This window comes from Prinia subflava, chromosome 12 (genome assembly GCF_021018805.1).
Source record: "Prinia subflava isolate CZ2003 ecotype Zambia chromosome 12, Cam_Psub_1.2, whole genome shotgun sequence".
Lineage (NCBI taxonomy): Eukaryota > Metazoa > Chordata > Aves > Passeriformes > Cisticolidae > Prinia > Prinia subflava.
Genome location: NC_086258.1, coordinates 11,741,532 through 11,752,249, shown reverse-complemented (window position 1 = coordinate 11,752,249; position 10,718 = coordinate 11,741,532). Strand labels below are relative to the sequence as shown.

At 63.9% G+C, this 10,718-nt stretch overlaps 1 protein-coding gene across 2 annotated transcripts; it reads left to right on the top strand.

Moving 5' to 3' along the window:
* The first annotated feature begins 407 nt into the window (after nucleotides 1-407).
* Nucleotides 408-10,349, top strand: USP36 (ubiquitin specific peptidase 36). Of its 2 annotated transcripts, none has more exons than XM_063409959.1 (20): nucleotides 408-540; nucleotides 853-1,129; nucleotides 1,199-1,423; nucleotides 2,101-2,211; nucleotides 2,469-2,571; nucleotides 3,147-3,214; nucleotides 3,589-3,659; nucleotides 4,005-4,087; nucleotides 4,412-4,532; nucleotides 4,792-4,932; nucleotides 5,240-5,340; nucleotides 5,558-5,699; nucleotides 5,920-6,582; nucleotides 7,190-7,293; nucleotides 7,817-8,269; nucleotides 8,477-8,613; nucleotides 8,995-9,159; nucleotides 9,404-9,519; nucleotides 9,599-9,731; nucleotides 9,815-10,349. In XM_063409959.1, exons 1-20 carry the CDS (start codon nucleotides 538-540, stop codon nucleotides 9,817-9,819), a joined length of 3,222 nt encoding a protein of 1,073 aa, XP_063266029.1. In that variant the 5' UTR covers nucleotides 408-537; the 3' UTR covers nucleotides 9,820-10,349. The 2 variants fall into 2 exon arrangements, with proteins under 2 accessions (XP_063266029.1, XP_063266030.1); XM_063409960.1 differs by having other exon boundaries at nucleotides 1,199-1,507.
* The last annotated feature ends 369 nt before the right edge of the window (nucleotides 10,350-10,718 follow it).

The window sequence follows — 10,718 nt, the reverse complement described above, 5'->3', positions numbered from 1 at the left end:
CCGGTTCGGGCCTGCGGCGGCTCGGCCGGGACCCCCCGGGCCCCTCCGGACCCCACCGGAGCCCCCCGGCGCCCCCGGCCCCTCCTCAGGTGCGGAGAGGAGCGATCCCCGCGGGGCCGCCGGGGGGAAAGGAGCGAGCAGGAGGGGAAGAGCTGCGGCGGGCCCAGCTGCGGATGCCGGCGGCAGCGCTGAGCGCGGGATCCGACGGGACCGGGAGCGGGCCGGGGCCATGACTCAGGGGGCGCGGCCGAGGCCGGGCCCCGCATCGTGGCCAGTCCCTGACGGAAACGTCCCCTGGTGGGACCGCCCGCGGTGGGAGCGGCGTTACAGCCGCGTCCCGCCTCCGCCCGCGCCGGGACTCGCAGCGGGCGGGCGGGGCTCGTCTCCCGTTGGCTCTTCCGAAGGAGGAGGCGGAGCGGGCGCGGCTCGGGGCTGCGCCGGGCGGGCGGAGCCGCCCCGCAGGGCCGGCGCAGAAGGAGCCTGTGCCGGCGGCGGGCGAGTGGCGGGGTGGCGACACGTGCGTGCGGCGGGGCCCGGATGGTGAGCGCTGCCGGGACCGCGCGGGACGGGCCCGGGGACGCCGGGAGCCGCGGCCCCGTCCCGCCGCGCTCCTCCGCCCTGCCGCGGGGCCGCCCGGCGGAGCGGAGCGCCGGGAGCGGCCGGGCCGCATATGGCGGCGGCCGGGCCGGGGCCGCGGGTGGCGGCGGGGGGGACGCGGTGCCCGCGGCGGCCGAGGGACCCGCCGAGGGGGCCGTGGCGGGGGCCGGCTGCTCTGAGAGCCGGAGCGCAGCGGGAGCGGCCGTGCCGGGCCGCTCTTCCCCGCTCAGCCGCCGCTTTCCTCCCTCTCTGCAGCCGCGGCCGGCGGGCCCGCCGAGCCGGCCGCCCACGGCGATGATCGCGGAGAAGCTGCGGGAGGCGCTGGAACCGGGGCGGCGGGAGGCGGCGGCGGAGCTGGGCCGGCCGCTGGCCGCCGCCGCCCGCTCCGTGCTGCAGCAGCGCATCGAGTTCGTGCCCGCGCGGCGCGGCCTGGCCGGGCAGCTGGAGCGCCTGCGGGACAAGTACGAGCACATCGCGGCCGAGGCGCTCGGCGTCACCGGCAGCCCTCCGGAGCGGCCGCAGAACCCCCGGGGTACGTGGAGAGGGTGAAGGGAGCCCTCCCCCGGGCTCCTAGCCCCGGCTGACTCTCCGCTGCCCACAGGACACGGCCGTGCCCTGCCGGGGGCCGCGGGTGACGGGATCCCCGCGCCGCAGAAGGTGCTGTTCCCAGCCCAGAAGCTCTCCATGAAGTGGGAGCGGGTCCACCGTGTGGGCGCCGGGCTGAGCAACCTGGGGAACACCTGCTTCCTGAACTCGGCGCTGCAGTGCCTGACCTACACGCCGCCGCTCACCAACTACCTGCTGTCCCGGGAGCACGGACGCACCTGTGAGTGGGGACACCGGCTCGGGGGCCGGGAGGGAGGAGCAGCGTCTGCCTGTCTTGTGCTCAGCACTTCTGTGCCTGGCTCTGGTGAGACAGTGCAGATATCAGGATGCACCTTCCCTACTCTACTCTTTTCTGCTTTTTTCTCTGTCAAGAGGCTGTTCCTGGGTCCTGCTCACTTTTCCTGACCATAGCAATGTTTCCAGGCTTGGCATCTTTGCCTCTGGGGACACTTTGTCTCTGCTGGGTGTAGCCAGGACTAAGATGGGCTTAATGGGGGCTCAGCTGGGGGGTCCTGAGTAGCCCCTGACTGTGGGGCCTGCAGAAGAGCAGTGTGGCAGGCGCTGCTCTGAGCTGTGACCACAGGGAACACAGAGGCCTTGCAGCCCCATCCGTAGGACTGCCAGTGGGATCTGCCCCTCAGGGCTGACCTATGGGTTGCTCCAGTGCACACCTGGGACATGTTTTCTGTGAGTGTGAGTGCTGTCTCATCTGGGGAGCTGCTGTGGCTGGTCTTGTGGTGGGCTGTGCCAGTTGGGGTGGTGTGGTCCCCATCTCCTGGAGCATCGAGCTCATAGGGAAAACTGAGTGTGGCTGAGCTGTATTGGCCCAGAGGTCCCCTATCCTGCCTCCACCTCTCCTGTGTTTGTCCCCAACACGTGTTGTCTCTCCTGCTCCAGGTGCCCACGGAAGCTTCTGCATGATGTGCACTATGCAGAACCACACGATACAGGCTTTTGCCAACAGCGGCAATGCGATAAAGCCACTCTCCATCATTAGAGACCTCAAGAGTAAGGAGGGCTGCCCCCCATTACTAATGTGGGAGCAGAACTGATGGGATTGGGACACGTTTTGGCAAAGAGCTCCACTGAGATGATTCATGGAGCCTCGAGGTGCCTGGAGACCTCTTGCCAGGGGCTTGCTCTGTGACATGGGTCTGATGTCTGGTTTGGGTTGAGGGGACCTGAACCCCAGAGTCCTTTCCCCAGGGAAGGCAGGGAGGGATGGCATCTGTTGCAGCACGTGCTGAGTTGTCCCTCTCTTGCAGAGATTTCCCATAACCTGCGCTTCGGCAGGCAGGAGGACGCACACGAGTTCCTGCGTTACACCATCGATGCCATGCAGAAGGCCTGCCTGAATGGCTACACCAAGTATGTGGGGCCTGATGGCCCATCACTGCTCTTTGCTGTTCCCTTGCTGGTCCCCTGCACTCACGGGAGTGGACTGTGGAGTGACCATGTGCCCCAGGTCAGCCTTATTGTGGGGAGGTTCTGACTCCAGGGGCCTTGGGTGTGGGGTTCAGCTCTCTGCCCCTCAGGGACAGGGCTCTGGGCTGTTGTTCACCTTCTGCTGACTCCTCCAGCTCAGCATAGCTGCAGTCCTGCCCCCAAGTCCTGACGCTGCTACAGGTTGTGATCGCATCCCTGTTGCTGAGGGATACAGGCCCACTTGCTAGCTGAGCCCCAGCCCTGTGGCTGCGGAAGGGCAGCTTCCCCCAGGCCCTTTGTCCTGGGAAGCGCTGCCTCTGCTAGAGGAAGGTGTGTGTCGGGGCCTTGTGTCATCCCTCAGCTGTGACACGGGGAGAGCAGTCTGGCAGGGGCTGCGCCTTCCCCTGCCCCTGGGGCTCCACAGCCCTGCCACTGGCAGGACGTGGAGGGGGGCTGTCCTGAGGGGTCTGATGGGGGTGGCTGTGGCAGTGAGATCTGGTGCTGCTCTCTCCATGTAGGTTGGATCGCCAGAGCCAGGCCACAACTCTGGTTCACCAGATCTTCGGTGGTTACCTCCGGTCCCGTGGTGAGTACTGGCAGGCTGGGCTTGGGCCTGGACAGTAAAACCCTTTGGGAAAACGGCTTAGCATGTTTAACTTATCCAGAGCTGCAGTCAGTCCTGCAGTAATTGTGGGTCGTGACCCCTGTTGTGGCAATGGGAAGAGCCCCCAGGCTGTGGGTCCCCAGCTCACTGCCATCAGCAGAACGTTCCCAGCTGTCTGGCAGCACCTGCTTCCCCAGCACACAGAGGATGTGCCAGCCCTCCCCCCTGCAAGGGAGTCCTGGTGCCAACACCCCAGAGCCCAGACCCGGGCTGGGGGCACAGCTGTCTGTGCTGTGCAGGGGTGTGGTGGGTGCTGGTGTTGTGCCAGGGTGTGCTCACGGCTCCTCCTTTTGCAGTGAAATGTTTGGAGTGCAAGACTGTCTCGGATACCTATGACCCTTATTTGGATGTGACACTGGAGGTCGAGGTACTGCTGCAGAGTTGGGGATGGGGGTCTCTGCTGTGGTGGGGATGTTCCTGCTCTGAGGCTCCTGCAGACGTGGTGCTGGCAGGAGGGAGGCAGCTCCTGCTGCTGTGCCTCCTTCCCTGCCCCACAGAGCAGTGCTGTTGCCTGGATGTGAGCAGTGACTCCTCCGTGCAGGCTCGGCAGTGCTGTGGGGCAGAGCAGCCCCCACAGCGTGCCAGGGGCAGGCTCAGGACTGTGGGGCAGCCTGCAGCCCTGCGCTCTCTCCTGGGGCCGGCGCCTGCGCAGGGAGTGGGGCTGTGCTGTGGACAGGCCCCTCACGCCCTGACCCCCACCCTGTCCTTGCAGCGAGCTGCAAACATCGTGCGGGCCCTGGAGCTGTTTGTGAAGCCAGAGCAGCTGGGTGGGGACAACGCTTACAGGTGTAGCATGTGAGTGTGGGGTGCTGGGGGCATAACGGGGTGCACAGCTGTGCTGCTGGGAAGGCTGCATAATATGGGAGGGCTTCTGTACCTGCTCCGTGGCTAAACCATGAGGTATGGGGCCATGGAAGCCTGTGATGAAGCCTGCTGCTCCTCAGCTCCCTTGTCTTCAAAGGAGGACCTGGGCCCTGGGCATGGCCGTGGGGAGGTGTCTGGAGCCGTGCCTGGTGTCAGCAGCACCATTCCCATTGGGTTTGCCATTGCCGTGTGCCCAGGGCAGGCAGCCATCGGAGTGTTGGAACAGCTTGAATAGCTTGAGCTTTTCCTGGGCAGGTGCAGGAAGAAAGTGTCGGCCAGCAAACGTTTCACCATCCACCGAGCCTCCAACGTTCTCACAATTTCACTGAAACGCTTTGGCAGCTGCAGCTCTTCAGGTGGAAGAAAAATCACCAAGGTGAGTGCTCAGTGATCCACAGCCAGGGCTGTGTCCTGGCCCAAGGTTCTGCCCCCCGAGCAGGGCAGGAGTGGTCCCAGTGCAGTCCTGTTGCCATTCTCCGCTGCTCTCAGTGGGGGAAGCTGGGCTCTTCTTGCTGCAGTCTCTGCCTGGGGAGACCATGTCCCCTCCCTCAAGAGATGGGACTTGTAGCACAGCAGAGCTGCTCTTGCTCTGGCAAGAAAGCCATGCCAGCTCCTGAGTCATCTTTCTCCCCCAGGACGTGGGATACCCTGAGTTCTTGGACATCCGCCCATACATGTCCGAGCCCAAGGGTGACCCTGTCACGTATGGACTCTATGCAGTGCTGGTGCACTCTGGGTACAGCTGCAACGCAGGGCACTACTTCTGCTACGTGAAGGTGAGCCCAGGATGCTCCCTTGGGACCCTGTCTGGGCTGGGGCCTGGTAGGTGCTTGTGGGTCCCTTTGGAGTGCAGAAAGGAGGGTGCTTGGCAGGGTGGGTGGTGCAGAGCACTGGTCATGGGGCACAGACTGTGCTCTGCTGCAGGAAACGTGAAGGTCTGTCCTGACAGAGCTCCCTGGCCTGCCCCTGGGCCATCTGTGGGTTTTGGGGAGAGGAGCTCTTATGATGGGTTCTGTTCAAGCTGCTCTGCAGGCCAGGAGGGTCCCTGGACACAGCCTGACCACATTCCATGTTCTTCCACAGGCCAGCAATGGGCAGTGGTATCGAATGAATGACCATGAGGTCCACCCCAGCAACATCAAGGTGGTTCTCAACCAGCAGGCCTATGTGCTGTTCTACCTGAGGTGAGAGAGCACCCTGTGAGTCCTGGCCCCTACCAGGCAGCCCCAATGCCCCTGTGGGCATTGGGGCTCAGCGTGGGGGTGGCAGGGAGGTGTCCAGCCCCTTGTCATGGTTTGCTGTAGCACCTCAGCTCCTCGGGGCCTCTGGCTCCCCTTCCTCACGTGTGTCTGCTCTTCACCCACACTCCCACGGCTGATGCCTGTGCCCTGCCTTCCCCAGGCTGTGCAGCCCCAGGAAGAGCCCAGCAGGGCCCACGGCCACGGCTGCTGCCTTCAGCCTGCCCAGCTGCTTTGGCAGTGACTCCAAGCAAATGAGGAAAACTGAGATTAACGGGACCCTGTCTGTGCCACCGACGGGCACGGTGAGTCTTCAAGGTTGGTGCTCCTGGGAGCTGCTGCTCCACAGGCACCAGGGGCTGCAGCCATGCCGGGAGGTGGATGAGCAGGAGGGTGTTGTGCAGGAGAGATCCTGATCCTGCTGAACCCAGGGATCCTGGCTGGCCATGGGGAGGGCAGTATCACTGCCACAGTCTGTGGCTCCTTGGCTCTCCTCACTGAACTTGTCTCTTTCTCCTTGTCTAGAAACAAGACAGGCTGCTGGGGAAGGGGCTGCCATGCCCGGGTGATGTTGGAGTCCCTGTTGCCCGCAGCTCTCTTGGGATGGGGTCAAAGCTGACAAATGGAATTGCTCTGTCAAAGCTGCCTTCTCAGACCCCATCATCCAAACTGCCCCACAAAGCCACCCACGAGGCCACGCCACTGGGCTGGGACACAGTCCAGAGGCTCAAGAAGCCACAGACACCTGGCATGCCCAGAGCAGGCTTCCATGTCACCAGCACCATGAGCGGGGCCAAAGCAGGGCTGCCCCCACGGGGCTCAGACAGTGAGAAGCCACCTACCTCATCCAAGCTGCTGAAGTCCAGTCAGGAGCCCAGTGGCTTTGGGGCAATGGCCAGGACCCTGAAGAAGGATTCCCAGCACACAGTAGGGCAGCTGGCTAAGGAGACCCACAAGGCCAAGAGCAATTCCAGCAGCTTCTGCACCTCTCAGGGAAGGGACTCTGGCACTGACCTCCCCGCTGGCCCTGGCACAAAGCCGGCTGTCCCTAAAGACTCTGACCTGGCTGCCCCCAAAAGCTGTGGGACAGCCACTGTGAAACCCTCCCCACTGGGCAGCGCCACGCTGGAGTGGGGCAGCGCCACGGCACCACTGCTGCCTAAGAAACCAGTGCTCTCAGCCAAAAAGGTGAGCCTGAGCTTCTGCCCTGGGACTCCAGTCAGCATCTTGTGCCTTCGAAACAGGCTGTGCAGGGCTCCTGGCCCCTGCTGACCGGGGGCGGGTGGGGAGAGTCCCCCAGCTCCTAACCCAGGGCTGTGGTGGCTGCTCTCCCCCATCTCTGGGTCAGGGGGTCCCAGGGTCTCTGGGACCAGGCCCTGGGGCTGTCCTCATCCCTGAGTGATCCAGGGGATGGCTCCTGCCCCCTTGCCTGGGACAGAGGGATGACTGTACCAATCCCTGCAGTGGGGGAGGCCTTGGCACCTCCTTGGGGTCGCCTGTCCCCTGGGGCCAGTGGCAGGGGGTGATGCCACAGCAGGAGGGTGTGGGGCTGCCTCTTCCCCAGGCAGTGAGTGGACTCAGGAGGGTGCACTGGGATTCTAGGTCTTTAAATTTCTTTCCTTCCGTTTTTCCATTGTTCTTCTAACTGAACACACTTCCTGATTCTCCCATCCCCACTTCCCTGCCCCTGTCTTTGTCTGTTCTCCTCCCCTTTCTCTGGGCTCCCCTTTTTCTCTTGGCTCATGGAAACCTCAGTGTTAGACCACCAAGTTTTTATTTGTGTCAATAACTGCAGGGCAAACCCTCTCAAAAGGTGAGCGTGAGTGGCCACCAAGCACAGTCCCAGCCTTCAGCCACCACCCATCCTGACTCCACTCCTGGGCCTCTGGGCCAGTCCAGGTAAGCAGTGCCATTGCTCCCAGGCTCCCACCTGGCAGGAAGGCCAGTGACATCCTTGGGTGCTCCGTGGGGTATCCGTGTGGCCTTGCAGCCAGGGTTTCTGTTCTCCAGGGCTGGCAGGGGTTGCTTCAGATCTGGGAAGAGCTGACTTCAGCACAGAGTGGGAGGGAGCTTTGCAGGCCTGACCTGTACTAATGTCCCATGGGACCAGGAGGCACCACCTGGTCTGGATCTTGCTCTGGGTCTCTCTTGTAGCCTTCACCACCATTATGTGCTGCAGCAGCCATTCTTTCCCAGTCTGTGTGGGACCTGTGAGTGCTTCCAGAGCAGCACCTGATTTCAATTTTGTGGACAAGATGGCAGCAGTTGGGTGTTGTGCTTCTGCACCTCAGGGGGAGGGAGGAAGAGAGGGGCTTCCAGGCTTTTGAGAAGTCTGCCTTCAGCTTTGTGCTCAGCTTGCCCACTCAGCTCCCTGTGACCCATGGTTCCACTGCCCACACTTCACACCACCTTCTTCTGGCAGCAGGGAGACGGGATCTGGCCAGGTGGAACCAGAGGGTTCCTTCAAAAAGAAGCGGCGGAAGAGGAAGCATCGTAGCACAGACAGGAGCCCTTGTGCTGTGGCTGTGAAGGACATGGATGAAGTCTCCAGTCCTCCCAAGAAGGAGAGAATTGTTTCTGCAGAGGGCTTCAAGGACAAAGACTCCAGGCCCCCCATGACAGAGAGCATTGGCTCTCAGAAGGATTTCTTGTCTGTCATGGGGAAGGAGGTGGAAGACAAGGGTCCCAGCCATGGTCTGGTCTGTCAGGACATGAAGAGTGGGCCCAAGCAACGCATACCAGAGACGAGTATTAGCCTGGGCATGGAGCCAACTTTCCCCGTCAAGAGGAGGAAGAAGAAGAAGAAGAATAGGAGCAAAGACTGGCCTTTGAAGAAGACAGAAGAGTGCAGCTCTGGGATGCTGTCTTCGGACAGGTGAGGGATGAGGGGCATGTGAGAGCCCGAGGTCTGCAGGTGGGATGCACCTCAGCATGCATCCAGCTGAAGCACCCGCTGGCTGTGGGTGGGTTCAGCTCTCGCTGAGTGCAGGGCGGGTGTCTCTGTGTCCTGTTGCTCTGTGGGAAGCTCAGGCTCTCCCACTCTGGTGTGGCTGGAGTGAGCTGACCCTGCTGCCTTTCCCAGCTCCAGGACAACTGAGCCAGAGCCCTCTAAGACACATCAGAGCGTGGAGGATGGAGAGCACAAGCACCGCAAACGCAAGTGGACGGAGAGCCTCAGCAGCCTGGCTGCCAACACTGTCCCCACCACCAGCGCCCCAGGTGTGACCTTGTGCCCTGTCTGGTGCCTGGCAGGGTCAAGCCAGCAGCTTGTCTGCCCAAGAGCCCCCTTGGAGCAGTGCTGTGCCATCCCCAGTGCTTGCTGCTGCCACAGCTGCCTGGCAGTGCCTGTTGCCCTCCCCGCTGTCCTGGGCTGCCCTGTCCCAGGCCTGCCTGCTGCTCCTGGGGGAGAGCCTGGGAGCCCTTGCCTGTGCCCTGGAGGAGGAAGTGGGGACAGGCACTTGTGAGCCCTAACACCCTCAACCATCGGGACCTTGTCTGTCCAAATGGTGTTTCCTGGGATGAGATGTGCTTTGGAGAGGGAGGGACATGGTAGCTCCCCTTACTCCCCCCGGCTCATCCTCACCCTGCCTGTTTCTGCAGTGACAGCAACTCCCAGTGACAGCCGGACTGGGGATGAGAGGCACCCCCTGGCTGCCCTGAGCCCTGTGGCCAGCAGCTGGGCTGGCACAGCCCCTGAGGACCCGGAGTCCAGCGTGGTGAGCAAGCTGCTCCAGAACTCCTTGGACAAGGCTTATGGCAAACAAGGTAATCCTGGCTCACCTGGGTGGGCAAACAGCCGTGCTGACCCCAGCCCTGCCAGGGCCTGAGCTCCCCCCGCCTCAGTGCAGGCAGGGGTGTGCTGGAACCAGGCAGGTGCACCAAGCCACGGCCCTGTCAGGGGTGGCACAGGGTGGGGAGCTGGAGCAAGGGACTCGCACCTTGGGCCTGGGCCTGGGCTGGGTGCACTGGGGCACAGCATGGTTCTTCTGCTGACTTTGCTGCTCTGCAGTCTTGACCTGGCAGGGTGAGGTTTCGGCCGTGAGCCAGGATGCCATTCGGGACACGGCACTGGCCCAAAGCAAGACCGTCATTGATGAGTGGGACCAGGAGTTCGACAGAGGAAAGGTGGGTGCTGGACTGGGGCAGGTGGGAGGAGGCTGGGGCCTCTGCACTCTGACCTGAGCGCTCTCCTACCTCTGCACAGGTAAAGAAAATAAAGAAGATTAAGCAGGAGCGGAGGAGAGACTCAAATCCATTCCAGAAGTTGCAGAACAAGCGCAACTTCTGGTTGATGTCACATCCTGCTAAGATGGCCAGCCTGGGCCACCGGCTCTCAGGTAAGTGAGCCAGGGGGCACAGCGAGCCTGGGGGCTGGGGGGTGGCAGCCTGGTGGGGGCTGACCCTGCTCTTTCCCTCACAGGTTGAGATCTGCATCCCTGACTGCTCAAGGAGCAGTCCCAGGTGAAGGACCGAGGGCAGCACTGTCCTGTGAGCTGTTGGTGGACCATGCTCAGAGGGGAGGGAATACAGCTGCAGCCCAGGGGTTGTGCCTTTTCCTTCGGGGAGCTGCTTTTCCAGCCGCAGAGGAGCCTGCCCACTCTGCCTTGCCTCCAACCTGCCTCGGCCAGGCTTCTCGTCAGCCTCTCCGTGCCTCTTCCCCTCCTTCCCCTGCCCGCACCCGCGGGGGCTCCTGGCAAAGTGCCTCAAGCCTGTCCCTGCTGCTCCGTGCTGCTGTGCCTCCCCTTCCCGGCCACACCGACCCTCACCTTCCCCTGCTCCCCTCCCTCCATGACCCCCATCCCCTGCACGAGCTGCACTGGAAGCCTCCCGCGCCCCCCGTGGGCCCGGGCCCGCGCTGGCGCGGGGGGCACCGGGGGATCCCCGCGGGGCCGGAGCGCTGCCGCCGGGGCCACGGGCATTGAAGGATGGGATGGAATAAATCCCGGTCTTTGTCACTCGGCCGTGCTCGGCTGCGATCGCGGGGGGCGAGCGGCGGGCAGGGGGCACCGGAGGGGCGGGCAGGGGGCACCGGGACGGGCCGGGGGCAGCGGAGGGGCGGGCCGGGGGCAGCGGAGGGGCGGGCCGGGGGCAGCGGAGGGGCGGGCCGGGGGCAGCGGAGGGGCGGGCAGGGGGCACCGGGACGGGCCGGGGGCACCGGAGGAGCGGGCAGGGGGCACCGGGACGGGCCGGGGGCAGCGGAGGGGCGGGCCGGGGGCAGCGGAGGGGCGGGCAGGGGGCACCGGGACGGGCCGGGGGCACCGGAGGGACGGGCAGGGGGCAGCGGAGGGGCGGGGTGGGCGCGGGGCCTGCGTGGCCCCGCCCCT